The sequence below is a fragment of the Dryobates pubescens genome, chromosome 4, assembly GCF_014839835.1.
Source record: "Dryobates pubescens isolate bDryPub1 chromosome 4, bDryPub1.pri, whole genome shotgun sequence".
NCBI lineage: Eukaryota > Metazoa > Chordata > Aves > Piciformes > Picidae > Dryobates > Dryobates pubescens.
In genome coordinates this window covers 23,923,492-23,947,138 of record NC_071615.1, presented here as the reverse complement: position 1 = coordinate 23,947,138, position 23,647 = coordinate 23,923,492, and the positions used below count along the sequence as shown (strand labels likewise).

At 39.0% G+C, this 23,647-nt stretch overlaps 2 protein-coding genes across 4 annotated transcripts in view; both read left to right on the top strand.

Moving 5' to 3' along the window:
• Nucleotides 1-2,084, top strand: part of TOPAZ1 (testis and ovary specific TOPAZ 1) — a 37,558-nt gene extending 35,474 nt beyond the window's left edge. The window contains exon 22 of the mRNA XM_054161271.1: nt 1,965-2,084. Coding sequence (XP_054017246.1) covers nt 1,965-2,084 — 120 coding nt within the window. The remainder of the gene's footprint in view (nt 1-1,964) is intronic.
• Nucleotides 2,004-22,838, top strand: TCAIM (T cell activation inhibitor, mitochondrial). Of its 3 annotated transcripts, none has more exons than XM_054160946.1 (11): nt 2,004-2,223; nt 4,467-4,542; nt 8,153-8,288; nt 8,807-8,960; nt 9,725-9,971; nt 11,491-11,613; nt 14,120-14,217; nt 15,810-15,901; nt 17,993-18,225; nt 18,783-18,914; nt 22,274-22,838. In XM_054160946.1, exons 2-11 carry the CDS (start codon nt 4,514-4,516, stop codon nt 22,497-22,499), a joined length of 1,470 nt encoding a protein of 489 aa, XP_054016921.1. In that variant the 5' UTR covers nt 2,004-2,223; nt 4,467-4,513; the 3' UTR covers nt 22,500-22,838. The 3 variants fall into 3 exon arrangements, with proteins under 3 accessions (XP_054016921.1, XP_054016922.1, XP_054016923.1); XM_054160947.1 differs by lacking the exon at nt 2,004-2,223 and adding an exon at nt 2,277-2,502; XM_054160948.1 differs by lacking the exon at nt 2,004-2,223 and adding an exon at nt 2,517-2,672.
• Nucleotides 22,839-23,647: the final 809 nt, after the last annotated feature.

The window sequence follows — 23,647 nt, the reverse complement described above, 5'->3', positions numbered from 1 at the left end:
TGGGGGACGGTATCAAAGTCCAGGTAGACTACATCCACAGCCTTCCCCACATGCACTAGGCAGTCACCTGATCATAGAAGGAGAGCACGTTGGTCAGGCAGGACCTGCCCTTCCTGAAACCATGCTGGCTGGGCCTGGTCCCTTGGCCATCCTGTAAGTGCTGAGTGACTGCACTCAAGATGACCTGTTCCATAACATTGCCTGACACTGAGGTCAGGCTGACAGGCCTGGAATTCCCTGGGTCGTCCTTCTGGCCCTTCTTGTAGATGGGCATCACGTTGGCCAGCTTCCAGTCTTCTGGGACCTCTCCAGTGAGCCAGGACTGGTGGTAAATACGCAGGTTTTCACCACACCATAGCACATAATGTAGTAAATGCTCATGAATAAATTTGGTTCAAAATTTCCACTGTGGACAGGGCCAGCTTCCAGTTTTAACTGCAGGCTCAAATGGACCCTACAGCTAGGCCATTCTCCAGATGCATCTTGCATCTCTGGGGTTTTTTTGGCAAATCCCAGGTCTATGTTTTTGAAGTCTTCACCCCTTCTGCATAATTATTTTCTAAAATGACTAGTATGATGGGTAGTACCAAAAACTGATGCTGACATTGGCCTCAGAGCTTCTCTGCCATTGCATGTGATGGGACTGGAGAAACTAATGCCACTTTATGACCATCTGCAGACCAAGTACCAGAACAGAAACTAAGGAGCAAGGAGAAAATGGCTCACTTGCTGCATATGGCAACTTTACCATAATGGTTAGAATTCTTCATTTAGAGAGTGAGGTAGTCAAAGTACAGACTTTCTCAGACATTATTTTAATCTGGTATAAAAGAAGCTTTCAATCCAGGAATGTTTGGACCATGCTGGCTTAGCCAGTGGGATGTATCCTAGGAACTGATAGTGAATAATCAGACAACATAAAGCTACAGTGCTACTCCCATGGAATATTGTAGTGATATCCGTAAGCAGTAAGCATTGAGAACTTGATCTTAGAGTTCATTTCTGTGCTTGAGTGGCAGAGGCAGTGGTGCTCTTGGCTCCATTAGAAAAGACGTTGCCTATGCAGTGGAGCTGGTATCTGGTACTGTCACCTGCTGCTTACCTCTCCCAATTTATTTATTCCTCACTGAATTAAAAAAAAAAATCCTAGGTGAAATGAACAGCACACTTTTCTGTTGAATCAATTAAATTTATTTTTCCATCTGTGTAATTATGCAACCAGTTTGCTTACATAATTGATGGCTTCTGTCAGGAAGTGAAAAACATGCTGTGCATTATGGAAGTTATGCAAATCCTCAAAGGTTGGTGAGAGTGTTAACTTGATTTAAAGCTTCACTGAACTGCAGATAGTTCCTAAACCTTTTTAGCCCTCTTTTTATCCATTCTGCTTGGAAATACAATAGAGTATATGCAAATAACTCAAATCCCAGGCAGCTGGTCTCCCTTTGTTCTGAAACTCTTCAGCAATAGACTTTTTTATTCTGAGGCTTTACGTCCCTGCATCACCTGTTTCTTGATACCAACTACCTTGGAAGAGAATTAGATGTATGAATGTACATACACACTGAGCATTAGGAAAGCAGGAAAATAGGTCTTGCTTTTCCTTTTGGGACTGCAGAGCTGCTAGTTCTTCACCCGTTTTGCATTTGCAGGATAAGGAAAGTGCCAAGTGCGTGCAGGTATTTGGATAAACTGCTTCCATCCTCTTTGCAAAAGAGCAGTGATTTTTTTCTGTTCGGGGTTTTCCTTTTATGTCCCCCGGTAACACCTGTGGATATGCTCCGCTACAAGAAGCGGCAGTCACTGAAACGCATCTTGTGTCACAGGCCTTCGAGAAACTGATGCGGTACCATCTTCGTTTTACCAGAAGGTGTGCAGCGTGCAGCCAAGGGCAGCGGCATTACCTAAAGCATGACATCAATGGGCATTACATGCGGCCCCCAACACGCTGACATTTACTAAAGCTCTCGAACTGCCGCGACCCCCCCGGAGAACCTGAACACCGCTCCGCGCGCTGCCGCCGGCGGGAAACTGCGCCTGCGCGGAGCGGCCGCGCGGGGAGAAGCCGTCGAGGTCGGGAGTGACGGTCCCGCCCCCGGCGGGAATCTCCTGGCTTGCCTCAGCGTTGCTCCGCCCCCTCCCGCCGCCTTCGGGGCCGTCGGCCGCAGCGGCTGCGCCAGGCGATGGGGGCCGAGCCCCGGCGGGCGCTGTCCGGCCGTGGCGGTAAGCGGGGCCAGGCCGGGGCCTCGAGCTCCCCTGCGAAGGGGAGCACGGGGGAGAGGAGGAGGCAGTGCGCTCCCGCCGCTTTCCTTCCCGGGGGTGGTCCTCGCCAGCGTCGGTGGCTGGAGAACGGTGCGAGGTCGAGCCTGCGGGGTGGGAGGTGTGAGGGGGTTGCTGCGTTGAAAGCGACCCGGGCCCTGTGGCTCTTCTGGGCCGATTGTGTGGGTGCCGAGGGCCAGAAGGCTGCGTGCGCTGCGGCGGCTGCTCTGCGTGCTTGTATCGGTACGTGCGCGCGGGCATGCGCCTCGGCTGACGGCGGGGCGGGGGGCGAGATCGCCTCACTCGGGTCCTCTGGCGGCGGAGTCTCCTTAGGCTGCCTTAGGAAGACGGTGTGGTGGATGCCTGCGCATGCCTCCCCGCGTCGGCGCCGCCATGGGTGTCGTCGCTGTCCGGTAGCTGAGTCCTCAGGCACCTGCCGGGGCAGGGTACGGCCCGGGGTGGTCAGCATCGACGTGCCCGAGAGCCGTGGCGGTCAGGCAGGACCACGCGTTCGTTATTCCGTGACATTTTAATCTGAGGGGCGGGGGGGGCTGCGACACACGACATCCATCGGTAACTGTTGTGCCGTTAAGTAAGTTATATCTGCCTGTAGTGACTGTCACAGCGAATTCTGTGCGGGCGCTGTTTTGGTTAAAACTTAAATCGCTGTAGCCTCTTCTCTTTCGAGAGGCGGTGAATCTGTTCCACTCGAGCTTGTTTGCAGAACGCTGGCTCGTTGTTTGTTTCCTCGCTGTATTCTGCGTGTGTCTTATGGGCGAAGCGCAGGTAAACAGCTGAAGGAGATCATCCCCATAGAGTGGTGAGGTAGAAGTATTACATTTCCAAGGTCTTCTGCAAAATGACTGCAACGTAGTTAATTAACACTTCGATTTGCTTTAGTAAGCATACGTTTGAGGTGGGGTGCAGATGAAACTTACTCGAAAACCGGAGATTCTGGCGTTTTAACTAAGCAATGTAACGATTTTTCTAAGCAGTCAATAGAGTATTTAAAACAAGAAACAATGATGCTTTTGTCTGGTTATATAAAGTGTCAGGGCAGATTAGTGAGACTGTTGGGTTTTTCTATCCTGTCCTAATCCCTGACGCTAAAGTTACAGAGAGAAAACTGTTTTATTGCCACAGAGCTTGTTCATGCATTTAGGTTGGTTTATGAGTAAGACCATTGTTAGGGACACAAGGCCCACCCAGAAGACAAAAGTTACTAAGAATTTTGGGCACCTTTTAGCTCAGCATATCTTTTTCTCATCCTATTCACTGCTAGAAAAACATTTAGTGAACAATTTATATTCTTCTATGTATACAGTATATATAGTATAGTATAGTATATATATTAGTAAGATGCACTTCTAAAACTTCCCAGTGTTTTCCAAAGCAGTCATAGGAGTTGTGCTATATTGGAGCAGGGATGGTATTTCCCCGATAACTGCATATCTCAGGTGTCTTAAAATGGCATACTTAGTGTGCAGATGTTATCTTGAAAAGTGCAATTAAAAGTTGTGGGTTTTTTAAGTGCATGAAAACATTGCCGATAGGGAGCAGCTCTCAATTAGGTATATGTTTGCACTCTGACATGCTAAGTAGTTTGTCCTGTTGGAAAAGTCTCAGTTACAGTTTAGTGCAGAAGTTCCTGGTAAAGATTGCTAATTAATTTTAATGGATGTCATGTGAACTTTTGATGAAGGTTTCCAGGCATTGTTGTATAGCAATGTCTCTCTCTTTGGTTTTATATTTTGCCCCCATATAATAGTTGGCATGTGCATTTTAGACTGTTATAATTTGTTTGAAAGCTTTGAACTCTGCAAAGTAAAAAAGTTTGCATGGAATTCCATGATCTGTTATGTGTTAGTGCTTATAGAAAGCTTCTATATTTCTTGTTTCTATACTACAAGACCAGGAAGAGTGGGATTTTGTTGGTTGGTTGTATTTTTTCCTTAACTGGAATACCTTTAAATATTTATCTTGGAATCAAACTCTTAGTATTTGTAAGAGTCACTGTTAGTAGAGGAAACTGAAAACATTCTTATGTAAAGCTTGGTGTTTTATGTGTCCATTTCTCAGTTTAATGTCACTACTTTGTCTTTAAAAGTTATCACCTAGGATTTAGAGAATGCGCTGATAAATAACAGGGGGAAATACTCATGTCCATTGCTAAACAGGATTTTTTTGTTTTCTTTTCTTTTTTTAAGTGAGTTAGTAGATGGCTGGAAGTTGTCTTGACCATTGAGTTGCTGAAATGTTTGGCTGTTTGAGAGCCGGGAGAAGGTATGGTATGTTGCTGACCTAATTTGCCTTTAGTATATTTTTTTAAGTGTTTGCTTATGACTTGCAAATACATAAAAGTGATTTGGTATTTTTGCTTAATTCTTACTTCTTTGGCTTTCTCAGCTTTACAGCTTGAAGCTTTCATCAGAGCATCCACAGTTGAAAAATCCCTAAAAGTCATATGCCTGTTCTCAAGTGAGACATGTAAAACAAAAAGAAAGGGGGGGTGGGAAGCTGTCAACAAAAGAAGGTTTTTAAAATAGCTTGATTATGAAGGAGTGATAGTCCAAAATTGAATATGAAATCAAATACATTCATAGAATCACAGAATTTCAGGGGCTGGAAGGGACCTTGAAAGATCATCTTGTCCAACCCCCCTATTAAGATATTATTGAGTTATTAAAACTTGGTGTTTCAAAACTAAAGAATCTGTCTGTAATAATGAGCATAATGACACAAAGCCTTTTAGTGCTAACGCTATAAACCAAAAAAGTTAGACTTCAAAGAGATGTGAAGTAAAAAAAATAGTTGAAGGGAATTATTTAATCAATAAGTTAAATCAGTCCTAGACTATGGTTGCATAATGTGTTCTAGTGAAGATTGTGTTTCATATCTCTTGTGGAGACGGCTGTTGTCAAAGTGGTTATGACCTTGATTTTAACATGAAGCCTTTCTCTGCTCTTCAGATCTGAATGAAGCTCTTGAAACAATTCTTGCTCCTTGTGAGCAAAGCCATAAGCATCTTTCTCTGTTTTCTCTCTTGAAATTTATTTTAATTTATTCATGTTGTCACTTCACTTGAAGGATGCCTCAGAGTACTTTCACCTTCAGTGAATGAATTCTTCCTTCTGTCATGCAGACTAATTTTGGCCTCTGAGTGTTTCTCTTTTAAGCAAGTTCAAAATAGACTTTTGGCTGAAATCCTGAGCCTTCCTACTAGCATGTCAGGGTTGTTTAGATACAAAACAAGAGAACTAAAGTTAGCCATACTTGGCTGGGTTTTTTGTAGAATGCCAGATGTAAGTTTCTGGTTAATAAATTTGGATGTATGATTAATAGTTTCCAGGTATGTTGGAATGCTTTTTCCTGACTGCTGGAAACAGAATGCAGTGTAGCTCTAGAGTGGACATGGGAGATAGTGTACAAATAAGATGAAGAACGAACTGAGCTCCTTAATGCCTCCTGTCAGCTGTGTCTAGGAGGATGTGATTTTCTTGCATGTCTGTTAGTCAAAACTGCTACTGGATAGGTAACTAGTTAGTTTACTGTTTGTTGGGAAGAATTTCTCTACATAAAAATGTGGCATTGCTGTGGAGCTTCGTGATCTCCTGCTACTTTAATTAGCATCATGGTGATGACTAGTCTTTGAGCTTTGAGATGCAGCCAGGAAGAAGATAGAACTGTTTGCCATTAATGTTTTATCTTTTAAGTCTTTCTTGTAATCCACTCACATAAAAATTGGTTTCAGTTATAACAATTTGAAACTTCATCACTCCTCTTACATTACAGATTTTTCCATCCCAGTTTGGTACAAAAACACGTCCTTGTTTTCAGCAAGCTGACTTTTAAGACCCTCTAATTAAATGTTTGCCTACCTCTTAGGCAGAAAACATTAGCTTTAACTGCTTTCATGTCGTTAATTGAAAGGCTGGAAGGGTTGACAGACAAAAGGTAAAGTAAGGGTCATTGCCTCTGCCTGACAACCCAACTGTTGACATTTACTCTACCATTTGCCATTTTACTCTTTTTTTTTTTTTTTTAAATTAATGAATGCAATCAGGAAATAGCCTCATATGTTTCTGTATCCAGGAAAATTACTTGGCCTAGGAAGCTAAACAAGTAACTCTTTGTAAAACAATCTTGCTTACATTACAGTACTTAATAAAAGTAACTAGGTTTTTCTGTGAATTGGAAGCAGCTTTTGTTACAGGTTGAGGACTATGTCCTAACCATAGACATGATTCTTCCAGAGTACTAGAGGGTACCAGGAGCTGAACAGTCCAGCCCCAGTGGGTAGACACAGGGAATCATGGGTAGACACAGGGAATCATGTTATTCCATCCCATAATATTGCTGATTTATCTCCCGTATATAAACTGGCTGCACAGTCAGTTTTGGCCCTTCTTCTCTGCTCCATTCCCAACATGGACAGCTATCTTTCTTGTGATGCTGGGGAGTGGGGCCTGGTGCTAGCAAGCTGATTTTTTTACTGTATCATTCAGGCCTGGGTAGGGAGGTATGGTGAGGGGGCCCTGGGGGCTTTAAGGCCTGGAGTATGAGGCCTGATTTGGGTGAAGGCTTTGGAAAGGTGATGGCCTATTTTGTTTTTTGGAGAAGCCCAGACTGGGGAGCTGGGTTGAATATGAATTGTTGGGTATTTTTGCATGTGTTTGTAGTGTTGTATTTAGTGGTGAGTAGTACTTCCATTTAAATTTCCGATTCTTTCCAATCCTGTATGGAGCATTTTCTTTCACTCCTTTGGAAAGGGGTAAAGAGCCTCTGTCTTGCTCCCTAAACTGAAGACAGCTTTGCCTTCAGTCTGCCGTGTATTTTGGTGTTTGGGGCTTGCAGTTCTTGTGATACTGTGAGGAGTGAAAGAGCTTAATAGAGCAGAATCGCTACCCCTCTGAGTTACAAACTGAAACAATCAGTCACTGAGGAAATGGTTGGCCCATTGAATTTGTTAGCCTGTGGAATTAGCTGAAGAAGAATTCTGCTATTAAATGTTTACCAACTCACTTTTTTTAACATATACTGTCTCTTGGTAATAATTTTGCTAACCTGACAATGAGCTTTGAGCTATGGCAAGAAATTTTGGTGGTCTTTAATTCAGAACTTTAGCCTTTCATTTCAGTCTTCATTTCAGGTGTGTTCATTGCAGAACTAGCATTTAATTTATGCATAATTGGAAATGCTCAGTCTTTTGTACTTTTTGAACTTCCTAGAACTTCTTAAACTTTCTCTTCTCATCTTAGGCAATGCAATCTTCTTACTACTGAAAATTCTTTTAGTCTTTGTTTACTTCTGTCAGTGAAAATCAAAGGGTGAAAAAGTATTGTTTTTTGCTCGTCATTTATAGACGAGTATGTTTGGAAAAGTAGATTCAGTTGTTTATACATTTGTTTTTTTAATATGGACACAAGTATGGGGACCTCAAACTAATGCAGAACTTCTTTTGATTGAATTGTAATTATTATTCCTAGGCACTGCTTGGAAAATACTGGGTTTGACTTTTTAACTTGGAGGTTCAAAAGTGTGTGTGTGTTTTTAAGAACTGCTTGAGCAATAACTACAAAAAATGCCACTAAACCCAGCCTTTAGCATTTGAATTGGCTGACTGAGAAATTTTTATTTGAGCTTGCTTTGAGAAAGGAGAAGTTACTGTACGTACTTACATGTCTTAATCATGTTAGCATCCACCATCTTTGAAACCTGTTGGGCCTGGCTCTCTATAAATACAGATTCATGAGTCTCAAGGGGAAAAAAATCCATTTTTAAATTACTATACTTGCAACTGTGAATGTTAACTTCATTCTGTCAGTTTCTGATGTAATTGGTATCACTTCCTCACTTGGTTGCATCATACCTAAATATTTTATTACTTTATTAGGTTATGTCTGGAGAAGATACTGGTACAATGTGTTCTTCAGTCAAGAAATTTGTCAGGAGCTGATGCCATCAATGCTCTCAGACCTTTCTATTTTGCTGTGCACCCAGATTTTTTTGGCCAGCATCCCAAAGAGAGGGTAAAAGTGTTTTGTATGCTTTCTTTGTAAATGTCCTATGTTAAGGATGCAAATTTTCTAGTTTTCCTGCTGAGAGGAAGAAAATTAGTAGTAGAATTGACTATGACTGTTACCAGAGAACAGAAAGATGCACTTTTGTTATTAACAAACATCCTTTATGAATTACTCATATTTTGTGTTGAATTGTTATAAAGAAAATACAGTTTCCTTTCAGACCACTTTATAGCACATATTACTTGGTCTATCATTTTGTAATGCTGTGTATTGTAAAGAAATCTGTTGATTCCAATATATTTGAAAGCCTCAAAGGTGATGTGTTGGAATGCATTAGAAGGTGCAAGTATGCACATCATACAATTTATTCATGCAAGACAATGTGAACTATATCACTACTCGTTAAGAGTAGCTGACAGTTTGTAATAACTAATCCTGTGTGTAAGACTGAAAAAAGGTTGAGATGAAAAAAATCACAGAATTTATCATCTAATGATTTAGATTTTATTTTATTTTTTTAACAGGAAGTAAATGAAAACTCTCTGAAGAGGTTAAATGGTTACTTGGAGAACCTTCAGAAACCTGGGTTTCGCTCCTTTAAGCCAACTCAGCTTACTTTTTATGTAAGAGAAAGAGAACAAAACTCTTCTAACGTTCAAGAATCCTTCAGTGCTTCAGGTGCTTTTATTTTATGTACAATGTAGTTTTGTGTATTTGTAGTCTTTCAGATCATTACTTAGCCTTCTGCAGTCATAATGGATTTTCAATTGAATAAAATCCTGTCAAACCATGAAAATATGTATGAGATCAGACAGCCAGGTCAATCCCAAGTAATTAAATATCTTAAGCTTTAAAAAGGCATTGAAAGAAGGAGAAATTACAAAGTTGAGGTCAAGTTACAGAATAAGGGCGTAAATAAATAAAGTTTTACTGCTTCTAATACCATTATGTTTAACTGGAACAACAGTTTGGTCCTTGTTTTCATTGTATATAATGTGTAGTACTTAATATCTGGCTACCTGTAGGTTCAGTTGGAACTTATTGTGCAATCAGAAGTTGTCATACCTGAAGCATCAATTTACCACATTGTCTCTTAGTTTTGAGAGTACAGAAAATGCCACCAAAGTTGGAATATCAGGGTTGATTTAATTTTATTCTCCATATTTGTCTCTGGTATACTGATACGCCTTATGCAACAGATGAGTTTAATGTTCTAAGTCCTGCTGACACTTGAGCAAATTGTGAGGTTTCCCATTAGTCCAGTGATTCAGATAAAACAGTTTTAAAGGTTAAACTGCATGAGAATTTTTCAGTGAGTATTGAAATTGTAATTTCTAGCTATGTGTGCCTTGTTTGGGTTCATGTAAAATAACTGAAATGTGAATGCATTTGAAATAATTTTAATTAACTAATACTAATTTTGTGGGAATTGTACCTCACAGGATTTCGAGCAGTCAGTTTTACGTTGCATACGAGGGATCTCCTGAGCACAGTATTAGATATTCTCAACTCCTGCAGTTTGTCTACAGAGCATATTCAGAGTTTGAATGTGAACTCTGAGCCCCACAAGGAAGCAAGAAGCACAGTGAATAGACCTATCAAATGGGATAAGACTTATTATTCATTTACTGGATTCAAGGATCCTGAGGAGGAGCTAGAACAAGCCCAGAGAGTGGAAACAACTTTAATGTATGTAAGGCTTCTATTTAACTGATATTTTGTAACCTAAATTGGTTTTACTCTAGTACTGAGGTTTTTAAAGGCAATCAATAAACATTCTGAACAATGCAAAACTTTATTGTCCAGCATGTAATTCTGTCACGCTTTTTATAATTAAAGGGAGTTTAAATGAGCTCTTGAGATGCAGTGCCAGCTGAGCTGAGGCATTCTTGTCTCTTTGCCCAGCATTCACATTTGGTCAGTTCAGTTCTGCTTGATCTAGTTTTTCTGTTTTGTGGAATATTGGTGGCAATTCAAAAGGAGGCAGAGGTTCCACTTGCTCCAAATACTTCCTTAGCTCTTACAGGCCTTCTGTAACACAAAACTATGTGCTTTTTACATTTATTGTTAGTATTCAGTTACCACGTTCTGTTGGGATGCATTCTAATTTGCCAGAGCTTTTAGTGTTGTGCATCTGATTTGTTGCTCAGCATACCAACCCTAATACTTAGATTGAAGCAATCGTACACTGAACTTGTATTAAATTCAGTGTGTTGAATATTTAAAGTTGGTTGCTGTTAAAAGCTGTATGTGCTGATTTTCAGGAGGGGTTAAAAATGCTGCCCTGAAAAACTTTGTAACAATGAGGTTCTAGCTGCCATTTGAAAGGAATACAGAGCTATGACAGTAGTGTCTTCTGAGCAAAGAATACCCCTCATCCTGCCTAGCACCTTGCAAATAGAAGTACTGTAAACCACTTAACTATGATATAACGTACTTGGAAATTATTTTACTTATTTTTTACACATTCACAAGAAATCTCACAGATAGTTACATATTAACAGGTTGGTTTTAATACCTTGACAATTTGGCATTGCACCTCTCTTGCTTAAGAGTCTGAAGTTTTTCACTTAAAATACAGTATGAGAATTGAAGCGTTTGTAAAAATAAGAGTATGCAAGTAAGTTTGTGCTCTGAACAAAGGCTAAATCTTTCGAGTAGCTTTTTCTTAGAAACAGAATGATCTATGTATTGCAAGTTTTACATGTGTTCCATGAGTCGTGTTTGCCTGGTTGCAATTATTGACGAGAACTGTAAAACTTTGACCTGCATTCATCCCAGCTCTGCAAGAGATACCTAACTTAGCCCTCTAGTACCACCCCCTTTATTTCATAGTCTTCTGTGATCACTTCAGTTGTTTTCTTATGCTTTTTGAAAAGGCAGATGTGTGGAAATTTTTCATTAACGCATTAAATTCGGAGGCTGCTCGACATCTTTCAAACCTCTTAAGTCTTACAATTTTAACGCTTTCAGTGTCTTTTTAATTTGATTCCCTAGTCCTCACTAAAGACATTAAGCACCAGATTTTTCTTTGTAGATATCTTAAGGTCATTGAAGCATTTTCAGTTTCTGTCCTCTACTTTTAAAAAACCCCTTAACCTGGTTACTTAATCTGTTAACAATAAGAATTCAGGCATACTGTTGTCAAGAAAGATAATACAGCTGGTTGTTTGTTTTGTTTTGTTTTGTTTTCCTCTCCTCCTTTCAGATCTTGGCTAGATGATAATGAAGCAAGTGCAGTAAAAAAGCTACAAAAGAGTTTGCCACTTAGAAAAGAACTAGAACGTTTAAAATTTGAACTCTCTCATCAACTCCAGCTCTCAGATATCAGGTAATAAATTAGATCAGTTGGGCTTGTATTGTGGCAGTCAAAGCAGGGAAATGTTGTGTACACCCTGAGCTTTAATGGCTTGTTCTAGCAAAACAGACATACTTCATATATGGGAAAACGTTACTGAACTGAATAATATTTTTCTTTGGAAATTCTACTGGGATAAAAAGTCTCTGTTACAATCAGCTCAAAAAGCATAAGCACTTGAAACAGGAACTACAATTTGCTTTACTTGGGGTGTTTTGCTGAATTCAGGTAAATGTTCTCCAAGGTAGCTGCATTGACAGCGAAATGCAGCTTTTCATGTGGTACATGTTGACATCTTGTGAAGGCTTAGTAAAAATGTTTGTTTTTTTTTCTAGTGTCTTGTTCCCCACACTCCAGAGGAGGGTATTTGTTTGTTTGAAAGGGCTGTGTACAGTTGTTGATCTTAATTCTTTAGAGGATTTTTCAGAAAAGAATTTACTATCTGTTTTTAATGTGCTTTCTAATGAGTGAGTTCTGGTGTGGGATATTGAGGATGGGAAAATGGCAGTGAGGGTTTTCAACAATGGAAAAACAAACCAGAAGATTATTTCAAGGCCTGGTTAGTCTTTAAGTTCTTCTTTTAACCAGGGAAGAGAGAGTTGAAGCTTCTGAAATCATGCCTTTTGAGCCTTTCACCCTGTAAAAAACTCTGGCTTCCTTTAAAAATAAACCAGGTTTTTGGATGTAATTTATAATCCTCTGCAACTCTATTGTAGTGGGGGTTTTAAGGTTCTGAAACAGCCTTCAGAATTAAAGGCATAGTTTTGGGTTTAGTTGTGCCTTGTATTTCATTTTCTTACAGTTTGTGCTTTTAAAATGCACTGGAACTATTGTGTTATATGAAGAGTTACCAATTTTCCATAATCCAGAAAGGAACCTATGTGTCAGAAATATCACAAGCAAGGATGTTAATAGGCAACTACTACTTGTGATACTGTGGCCTAATGCTAGTGTTCACAGGGGTGTGAAAAAATAACTGGGTCGTTGGCTGTATTTCATGTGTAAGTTTAGGACAGCTGAAGAGAAGGTAGGGTTTAAAAGCCACCGTTTTACATTCCTTTCTGGTGCTACTGAAAGCATAGTGATATTGCTAGGTAACAATAGTTAGTTGAATGCCATGCATTATAATAGATTGAATTGTCTGATAAGTGCTGTGGCATAGTGCCATTCTCTGAATCCCAGAGTGGGTTTTTGTCAGGTAGCTTTCCCTAAATGAGATGATGTGGCTTGACCTCATCCAGCAGCTAAGCACTCACACAGCTGCTCTCTCATACACCTCCCCTGGAATGGCAGAATTAAATATGAAGAGCTAAAGCAAGAAAAGTGGTCGATCAAAGTAGAAGTCTAATAGCTGAAGTGAAACAAAGCTATGTGTGTTCAAGCAAAACAAAAGGAAGAATTCATTCACTACTCCCCATTGGCAGACAGGTGTTCAGCCCCTTCTGGAAAGCAGAACCTTGGCAAATGCCAGCACAGAATAACAGAACAGCTAGAGTTGGAAGGGATCTTAAGGATCATCTAGTTCCACCCTCCTTGCTGTATAATGCTTGCTTGGGAAGACAAATGACATAATCAAAAGGGTCCTCCCTTCATCCTTCTTTCATTAAGAGCATAATATGGTCTGGAATACACCTTTGGTCAGTTGGAGTCACTGTCCTGGCTGTGTCCCACTCCTAATTACTGATGGAGGAGGACAGAGGGAAGAAAAAGCAAAAACTTGGATAGTATGCCAGCACTGCACAATAGTCAGAACAGTGGTGTGCTGTCAAGACATTAAAAAATGTAAACCAGAGAGGCTCTATGAAGAAAATTAACTCCATCCCAGACAGACCCACTTGAGACAGCTTTGTATTAGCTAGAAGTTTGTCAAAGGATGTAATTTTTTTAATACACTGGGACTTTAAATACTTCTTGAAATTTAGCTGGGAGTTTGTCTGATTTGTGATGGAAGAAGTGTCAAAACTATGTATCTCCAGTGTAAGTCCTGACTCCTCATTTTACAGTTGAGTAATATTTGTTAAATCAAGGAAAAATACATATAGCAGCTTATCACTGGAATCATAGTAATGTTTTTGGGCTAGAAACTCAAATGGAAAAAGCAGCAGCATTGTTCTAGATACAGTATTTGCTCCTCTAGACAAACATTATACACAGTACAAACAAACTGCATGCCACATGACTAACCTTCTTACTGGGGAGAGATTTGCAAGTTCTGTCTAGTAGGTTGTTTTTTTGGTTTTATTTTTTTCTGTGTGTGGGTTTTAGACCTTTTTTAACAAAGACTGAATTTTTATGCAGGCTTTTTGTCTGTTTAAATAGCATAAAATAATGCGACAGCTTTTCAGTATGCCTTTGCTTTCATTGCTGCGGGAATGAATGTTACTTTGTGTTGTAAGACTTCCAGCTGCATCTCAACTTCTGTACTTTTTATTATTAATAATGTTGAGAACTAAGTACTTTCAATTGTATTTTTCTTCAGGTGGCAGAGAAGCTGGGGTATTGCTCACCGCTGCAGCCAGCTACACAGTCTAGGTCGCTTAGTCCAACAGAGGCCTGAAGTATTAAAGAATGTTAAAGGTATTTCAGTTGCTTGCTTCATACACCCTAATACAGTCTTGATTCCAAGATGAACATGAGTCTTTGGTGACAAAGGAGCTCTAGGTCTTTTCACAAATGCTTTTGATAACTGCAAAACCAAACCTACCAGGCTTACTGCAAAGCTGGTAATGACTTAAAATTACCTGGTAGCTTAAAATCTATATATTTTTTTTGTGACCTTTCCTTACAGTTTATTTGCTGCACTCGTCTTCTGTTCTACTACTTAATAAATGAAAACTGAGTGAACCAAAGGCAGTAGACTTAACAGTGAAAGTAAACAGTTCAGACTGAACCTCTGAAAGGATGGAGGTAGCAATAGATGTTACACATGGTAGATTCAAGACAAAAAAGCGAGTAGGTTGCTAAAGACTCACTCAAATGCTTTTAAAATCATATTGTCTTCTCTTACCATCCATATACCCTAAAATCTCTATATTAAACTCTGTATTTTCTTGGGAAAAACTAAAATACTCTGTAAACCTGACCTACCATTCATTTCATACAGCTATGAAAGTAGCTGTTTCATCTAATTGTAGTTCCTGTGTTTTATGCCTGTCTCTAGATACTCAGTTCTGAGTGGCTTTCATGTGAGGTTTCACCTAGTCCTTTGTCAAAAGACAGAGTGGGTAGGACAATAAGCAGTAGTTTTAAACTGTCAGGTTTCAAATTTGTTTTACCCGAGTGCTAGATAAGTTTATTTTGTGAACTTGTAGTCTCCATCTTTGAAGATCTTTAATAATACATTGGGCAGCTTGGAAATTCTACAGGTACAGTTGGTCTTGCCTTGGAATACAAGGATGGGCTGTATGCCTTGAAGTCAGTGTTGCTATTAAGGATTTTGGAAAACTCACTTCTGAGATCAAGAGCTTGTACTTGAGCCTTTTCTTGTAGATTAATACATCACACTGAAGACTGTTGTGGAAGGTTATTTTGATAAATAGTTGCCTGTGCTTTTACCCTAAAGTAATACTAAGGATCTTTGTACATCACTTAAAAGACTCAAAACTGATTTGTTCTCCCAAAAGTAAACTTAATGTCTTTTTATGTTGTCTCTATTATTACTCTTTTTTAAAGGCAAAAGCCTGATGTGAAAGTGTTTATTAGTTTGCATGTTGCAGAGAATTCTGTGGAAGTAGTGTTCAATTATTGTGCCAATTAATAGGTTTTTTACCAACTCTTACCTTATTTATATATACTTTAAGCATATAGTGTAAACTTTCCTACTGTATGCATGACTTGTGGAGATTCTTTTGAATGTGCTGTGTGCTGAGATACTCCTGATTTTAAAAGTAGTTTTAGTATGAAAAAGTCCAGGTAACTAAAACATATCTATAAAGTTTAAACAGAGAGAAGGCAAATGCTAGGTAAGGTTTGTATAAAAAAAAAAACCCAATCCTGAACTGGGGTTTTCAAGAATCAGTCTTTCAGCTTTTGAGAAACACAGAAGCTCCTACTTGTGTGTGTTGGAGGTATGGAAATGTGGTACTTGTGACATGTTAGTAGCATGGATAAGCCTTAAATGGTCGTGGAAGTAATTGCAATAACCCAGATTAGCTTTGTTCAATCTGTAGGACGCACAGTGATATTTACAGACCGTTCAGGTATGAGTGCAGCAGGCCACATAATGCTGGGGACCATGGATGTTCACCATCATTGGACCAAAGTAAGAAGATTTCAAAGTAAATAATAATGCCTCCTGTAATGACATCCCTTTTTTTAAGCTATGAACAATATGCTAATTGGTGTAAATAACTCATGAGTAATTTAATGCAAACACATAGCTACTATATTTAGCATGACTATGACATTGCATTCTAAATTTAATCCTGTCATATGCTGTTACAACAACCTTTGTCAGATCTTCCCTGCTGCTTTCATTAACAAACTAGTCCTACTTCTGGTCAGATACAGAGAAATCCAGTTCATTATATGGTGCTCCAGCCTATGAAATGAGCACTGGCAAAATCTTTCATTATCCATGAAAAGCTCATTTCCGTGGAAAAATTCAGGTTTCTTACGGAAGTGGGAGTTGTGAAGTGTTCATTTCTGTCAGTGCCTGCTACCCAACCCTGTCATTTCACATCATTCTTCTAGGTAGGTAATGTGAATGTTGCAGAAATCTATTTAGCAACTGGAAATTCTGCTGCTGCTTGTGTACAGTTTGGAGTTGATGATTTTTCTGGTGGCATAAATGATGAATGTGAGGAATCACAAAACAGGCAGCAATATCAGCATGAGATTTTCTTGAATCTTAGTTACTGAAATGTCAGTGATAATTCTATCAAAAACATTTCTTTATAAAGCAGATAATCAGTGGAATTTCACAACTGGGACTTGAGCTGGAATATCAGAACATTCTATATTCCAACCAACGAATAATACGAAAATTTAGTGCACAATACAAATCTTTCTCTGGTGGCTGTTTGAATTTTCACCTATACATGTTTTACCTAAGGAGAAAACAAACCATGTTTTGTTAATGTGAATGATTTGCAGATACTCAAACCAAGAAACTAGCATTTAATGCAGATCTTCTGCTGTGCAATTTGCAAGTGTTGAGACCCATGGGAATTTAAGTGTTCTTCTGACTAATAATAAAAAAATGCACTCTCCTCTTTGAAAAGAGAAATGCTTCATCATTTTAACTTCTGCCAAGGGATTTTCTGAAGGGGTCATATGTCAACGTATGGAGTGGTTGTAGTGGTGGTATTTGCTTTGGAAGATAGAGGAGAGGTATATATTTGAACCTGAAGTCAAGGGCTTTTAATTTTAAAGTGCACTGAAGGTCATGTTAAGCAATACAGAAAAGTCTGAAAATTTTCACGAGGTTGGTTAGTAATTTGTATTTTAGAGAGCAGAACTTTTTGTCATTTTAGAAAACAATCCTGAGTGCTACCACAAAGTACTGTTGCTAATTACTAGAAAAACGAAGCAGTAGTGTTCAAGTCACTCTGTAGATTGCTGGTCAAAGGCACAGTATAGCAATTACTCTGAAATCACTTGACTTTTTACAGCAGGAGTTTGTTGTTTGGGTTTTTTTTAAATGTAAAACTGTTCCAGTAATAACTGGGTAGATGGTAAGAGGCGACTGTTACTACTCTGTGACTTTACTCTTTCATTTCATTGCCCTGTTCCAGCTTTCTCTCTTATACCCTTCTATGTCTCATCTCATGGGTCTAATCACTTCTTAATCTTTGCTGGTATAGGCTTTGTAAATTAGATATCTGGTACCTTCCTCCTTTCTGCTCTCCCTTCAGACTAAAGACAAACTAGGTTATAATCCAAACCCTTGGAAAGTACCAATTCCAGCAACAGAGACTTCTGGTTTTAAGAGATGGTATAAACCAGGCTGGGAGAACCAATCTGGACTGTATGTGAAACAGCTCTACCACAGTAACTGTGATGATAAAACATTTTACATGGGCCTCAGATTATTATTGGTTTTAATTTTTATTTCTAACTATGAATTTCTGTAGATAGAGAGAAAGACACCATCCATCAGTCTGGATGTAGCCTCTTGAGGCCTTTGTAGGATAAATACTGAAAATACGTACAAGCTTATTTCACAATATCTTGTCCCAAAAAGCATATACTTTGTAATTCTTATTTTTTGGTATTCTTTGATTGCTATTTTTTCCCTTGGGTTCAATGTTTGCATCATTAAGTGTTACTTTATTTATAGTTTCTTTTTACTTCTTGAAATTAAACGTGATGATTTATAACACAGGAAATGTGGTTTTGTGTATGTGCACAGATTTTTGAGAGATTGCCAAATTATTACAAACTTCAAAAAAGACTGCTATTCTTGGAAGATCGGATAAGCCAGCTTCTGGGAGGCATACAAGTGATATATATTGAAGAGCTGCAACCCCTGTTGACTCTAGAAGAGTACTATAAGACTCTGGACTCTTTCTATAACAAGTTATGTGACAGCAGACTACCTTTTCATCCTCGCAGTCTGCGAGGCTTGCAAATGATTCTGGAAAGGTAGGTATTTGCAGGAGAAGTTTCTTTATTTTAGAGCTCCTGCTCTTCCTTCTCCCCCTCCCCCAATTATTGCTTTCACTAAGAAAACAACTAATTCTGTCTCAGATTTTCAGTACATCAAAGTCTTTGTTTCTAAAGGTTTTAAATGCACGTTTACAAACAAGGAAGAAATCAAAGTGAAGAAAATCCTGCCTATTTCATTCAAGTTAGAGTCAAAGTTCTGGTTTTATCTTGCAGTGTTCTGATGGGTTAAATCAAAGGTTCTGTGCTGCCAGCTTAACATTCAGCTATGTAGTATGTTGCTGCTATTTGTATTTTTTTTTAGCATTGTTGACAGATACTTTTGAAATACAGCTTTTAAAAAGGTACATTTACAATGCTTCTGTATTCTCCTGAACCAAACTTGATCAATCTTTTTAGCAATTATTTTGATTGCAATTAATTGATACTCTTTTATCTTCAGAATTAATTCTGAAAGTAGTTGATGTCAATACTTGTGGGGGAAAAAAAAAAGGAAAAAGAAACTTCTGTTTTCACTTCTCCTCATGTCTCATTAGTGACAGATGCGCACCAAGCTTACATGAATTTGGACACTTCACAATCCCAACGGTCTGTGATCCAGCAACACTTCAATGGTTTATTTTTGCTAAAGCACAGGAAGCAAGAGAGAATCTGAAAAGAAAAGAGGAGTAAGTGTTAATATGACTTGATAAATTTGGCTTATTAAGATCTTTGCATGCCTTATGTTTCATTAGGAGGAGGAGAGCTTTGAAGAATGTAATCATGCTCTTTTGGTGGAAAAAGAACCCCTTCTGTTTAGGAAATAGGACTTTACCCATCAACTTCACTAAGTCAAAAATTTCATTGTTCAGTGAACACAAACCATTGTTAGAAAATACCCATCCCTCACACAGTAGAAACAGTTGTCTTATTCAGAAGTTAAAGATCTTTACTTACAAGACAAAATCATGTAATCCCCAGGGGAAAGATGGAGTTTTTAAAGAGACCTTTTTTAATTGCATTAAAAACGTAACAAACTTCTATTATGTTACTGAAATTGTGACAAGAAAGCCACAAAATATAAACCGAATGTAACTGAGACCAACTAGAGAATTGTTCTTTCTAGTTGTCTGTCAGTTAATTGAGGAACAGATTAGTTACCCAACAAGGGGAAGTAAAAAAACCTGGAGTAGATTGGTGCAATAAATACCTCCTTGGTACTCTTTCACAGTTGTGAGAGATTTGAGTCCATGACTTGTAATATCTATCAGAACTGGTAATTTTCTTCTTGCTCTTGTATGTTGCTTGTGTCTTTGTGGATTAAGAGCTTGAAGTAGAGGTGCTGGATTTATTTTGAATTAAATAATACGAGAGGTAACTAGGTGTTACAGTCCTTTTAGAGTTTGTTACTGGAATTGTATTTTTCTGCTTTGGAAAGTTTTTAATGAGCCATTGAAACATCACACTGCTATGGGTGTATACGTGATGGATAGCTCCAGATATTTTTTTGTGAAGGTTATTTTAGGTTTGAGTCTTACTGAAAGTTTCATGGTTTTATCTGTTGAGACCATGGAGGATGTATTTTGGAGATGGACCGTGGTAAAACATGGAGGCTCATTGAAATTTTTCCATAACTCTGGTCTAGCTTTGAAGTTAGATTATACTTTTGCCATACAAGTTACAACTGCTGAACAGCTTTCTACGTAGATCTCCGTGTGTGACATATGTCTGTAGAGGTTGGGAGGAATGTTGTAGCAAATGTATGCACTTGCTTCTGGATAACTCACTCAACAAAAGTCGTGACAGTACCCCACATTGTATACAAATCCAAGAAAAATGTGGGGCTCTCCTCAGACTACAAGCAGCTGTGTTGCAAGAATGCAAAAGCCACATACCTCACATCTTGTACGTTAGGTGATGGATGGGTTGTACAAAATGGTAGAGAACAACTATACTGGGTCATATGGAAAGTCTGTCTCCATCATCCATTAGCCAATAGAAAGGCTGTATGGGGCAAAAAATAGGGTGGGTGTTTTTTTGTTGGGTGGTTTTGTTTTTTTTTAATCGCTGCTCCTTCCCAGTTTCTAACTGACAGCATTCAAAAAAATACTTGAAGCTGGAAAAAGAGCATTCACTAGAACTTCTTCCCACCACCACCACCTTGTCTAACTAATTTTGAGCTGATTTATATTTTGTGGCTCCAAAATATCCTGTGGCAGCAAATTGCACAGCTGAATTACATGCAATGTGTGTATGAAGGAGGAAAGAGGTGTTCTTTGGTTTATAGACACACAGCCTGATGATTTCATTTGTCATCCTCTTGTTCTTGTACTTTAGGAAATGCAGAACAGTCATTCTGTATTTATCACCTCTACCTTTTTTTTGTGGAGATGTCATATTTCAATTAGTTGACCTTTATTGAAGCTGAAAACTCCTTTTCCACTTAATGCTTCCTTGAACAAAACCCATTCTGTACTTCTGATTTTTTTCCTTAGCCTCCTGTGATTCTTAAAGGGAGGGCTGAGATAAAGTATTTTGAGATGTACTGGATTTACTTAGCACATGCCATGCAGATAAATGTTTTGCATGCAGTAAATAGCATGGGTGAATTCCTTATGGCTTGATGTGCTGAGGAGTTCAAATGCTGCTAATGCAGAAAATTGCCTTTTCTGTGTGGATAATAGTCTTCTAGTAATGCAGGATTTAGTATCAATCTTCTTCCATTGCTTATGTCAAGGAGGAGTTTTGTACTGTGATAGAGGTGAAGCCCTCTTGTGGGAGTGACTGAAAACTAACTCGCAGTTCTTGCTATGTGTAGCTAACTGCGTATGCTTCAAGGGAAGCTGAGGTTTCACCCTACAGGAACATGCTTCACCCTCAGTTACTTGAGAACACACACAGGAGAATGGCACAAATAGGTCAGTAGGGAGGGCAGGCTTGCCCAGGTTAACTTACTGGCCCACTTCATCCCGGACTGCCAGATCTATGCTGGGCTTCTTGTACAGCAATCAGAGAGCCTCAGCTGAGCCTAGTGGTATGACAAGTACATGAAGCTCTGGAATACTGAGCTCTGGAAAAAGTACTGTTAAGCCCCTACAGTAGTGTTCTTATGACTTCCAACAGTAGCAGAGTCCATGCTTAGCTTGAGTTCATTCACATCCCAGCAGGTCTGCAAATGTGCTACTTTGTGTCTCCTCCCATTTGGCACTGGGTCTGTCTTGTAGGGCAGCAGTGGAGCTGTTCCTGTAACCAAGCTGGCTCTCAAGTGTGTCTGTGTTAACGTGGCACAGTAAGCTTGCTAAATCTGAATTGTCTGTGCATCAGATGATCAGTCACAGTTGCAGCGGCTCTTAATTCTGTATATTAACCTTTTTTTCTGAATAGCTTGTGTTTGCTGTGGGCTGTCTTAACTATTTTTTGTGAGGGGATGAATACAAAAAATCATCTGCAAGCTATGAACTCCATAGAATCATAAAACCATTTAGGTTTGAGAAAAGCTTTTAAGATCAACGTGTCCAACCAAATCCCTATACTTCTCCAACTGACACATTTAATATCCATCAGGTGACTGTATCTGTCATCTGTTGCTTTGATGAGGTGCAGAGTACTGGTCTTAGTTAAGAAGACAGACTAATTGCTAGAATGATTTTATTCTTGAAGCTTACACTTTCAAAGTGCACACTTTCATCCCTTACATTAAAAACGGAGCCTTCCAGGAGTTTTTGTTTTGTTATTTTTTTTCCCCCATTAACTTGTGAGGGGGAAAAAAAATAAGGTCATGGTGCAGGCTTTCAAATTTGGCTCTGCCTTGGTGTGCTGGTGGCTGTAGTCACGGAAGCACATTCAGTCTAGCCTCAGAGGTAGGGGTGGCTATTCACCTGCACCAACATCTCAATTGTGCTGTAGCCGTGCGTGAAGTGGCAGCTTTGTGTACGTGCATATAGCCTACAAATACACTTATTTCAAGTGTGTTGTTGTTTGGTTTGTTGGTTGTTTTTTTTTAAGAGGTGAAGTTCTAATTTTGTCACTCTCCGTTGTCATTTGCTAGGATGATGATTACAGAAAAAGAGCTCATTGATACTTCCACTGAAAAATTTTCCTTGGATCGGCTGTATAAGGAGCCCAGCGTTTCCAGTGCGCAGATGATAGACTGTTGTAAGCGGCTGCTGGAGGAATCGTTGCCATACCTACAAGGCATGCACCTTTGCATTTCACATTTCTACTCTGTGCTGCAGGATGGAGAGCTGTGTATACCTTGGAACTGGAAAAACTGAGGACTTATCTGATAATCAGATGAATTGTTTATTTTATGTAAGAGACTCTAAATATGAGTGTTTTAAAGAGTAAATTATTTAAATCTGTATTTTGATAAAAGCATTCAGCCTACAAATTTCTAACTGCTGCTTAAGAAGGATGGAGTCCTAGACACTTTGCACAATGCACAGTATTGCCATTTCTGGGAAAGACGTCCGTACCTTCTCCATGCAGCTGTGAGAATCCCAGTGGATGGTACCAGTTGTGAAACCTCATTTTTGTAGTGAATTATGAAAATCTATTAAATTGCAGGTCTGCAAGATTGTGCATGTGTGTCTTAATATGCCTACATATTGCCAGATCTTAAATAGAGTGTACAACTCAAACCAGACATTAGATAGCATCTTAAGGAATTCACTCTACCTAAGTTACCTGCTGGCAATATTGGCATTTCGTATTACCTGTTACTGAACTTTTTAAAAAGATACAGGAAAAACCATCAGAGTATTTCTGTTTTGCAGAAGAAAGCAGTTACATTAACTTGGTCTTTACAGTAGAGTTTCATATGCTGCTCCAATATTGTTGCCTTAGAATTTCAGAATATGCCACTTGCACTGTCTGCAGTCAGTTTAATGGAGCTATCATTCTGTTTGTTTTCCAGCATGTACTCCATCAATACAGACAATCCTCTCTACTTACACTATAGCAGATTGCAAGTCCCATTCACAACACTTAAAACATGAGTAGTTTAATGTGACATCTAAGGAGAGAAAGCATTGATTTGTGTGAGATTGTCTGCAAGAGTAAAAAGCAAGGAGTCTGCAGTAAGGCAAACAAGTGGATTGTGTTATTCCTACTTTATTCCATGAAAAAAATGAAAGATGTGAATGTATGTCAGCACTTTTTTGTTGTAATACATGTCAAGATGCATTTTGTATTTGCAAAATACCACTTGAGAAGAACCAGTTGTTAAATTTTCCTAGACCTGAGTTCACCTATAACAATTTGCAAAAGAGGAGTTGTCAAATATGTACTTGCTTTGTATTTACATTTGTATTGAGTATGGAAATGGTTGTGGGTTTGTTTTCTTTTCTTAACAGGCTCAGTGTCAATTGTTTGTCAAGTTGCCAAACTTAAACTCCCCACTGTGATCTCAAACTCCATTATA

Coding starts and splice junctions, on each gene's coding strand:
- TCAIM (XM_054160946.1), top strand. CDS start 4,514: ATGTTTGGCTGTTTGAGAGCCGGGAGAAG. Junction 8,289..8,806: donor GCCAGCATCCCAAAGAGAGG/GTAAAAGTGTTT, acceptor TTTTTTTAACAG/GAAGTAAATGAAAACTCTCT. Junction 18,915..22,273: donor AATCTGAAAAGAAAAGAGGA/GTAAGTGTTAAT, acceptor GTCATTTGCTAG/GATGATGATTACAGAAAAAG.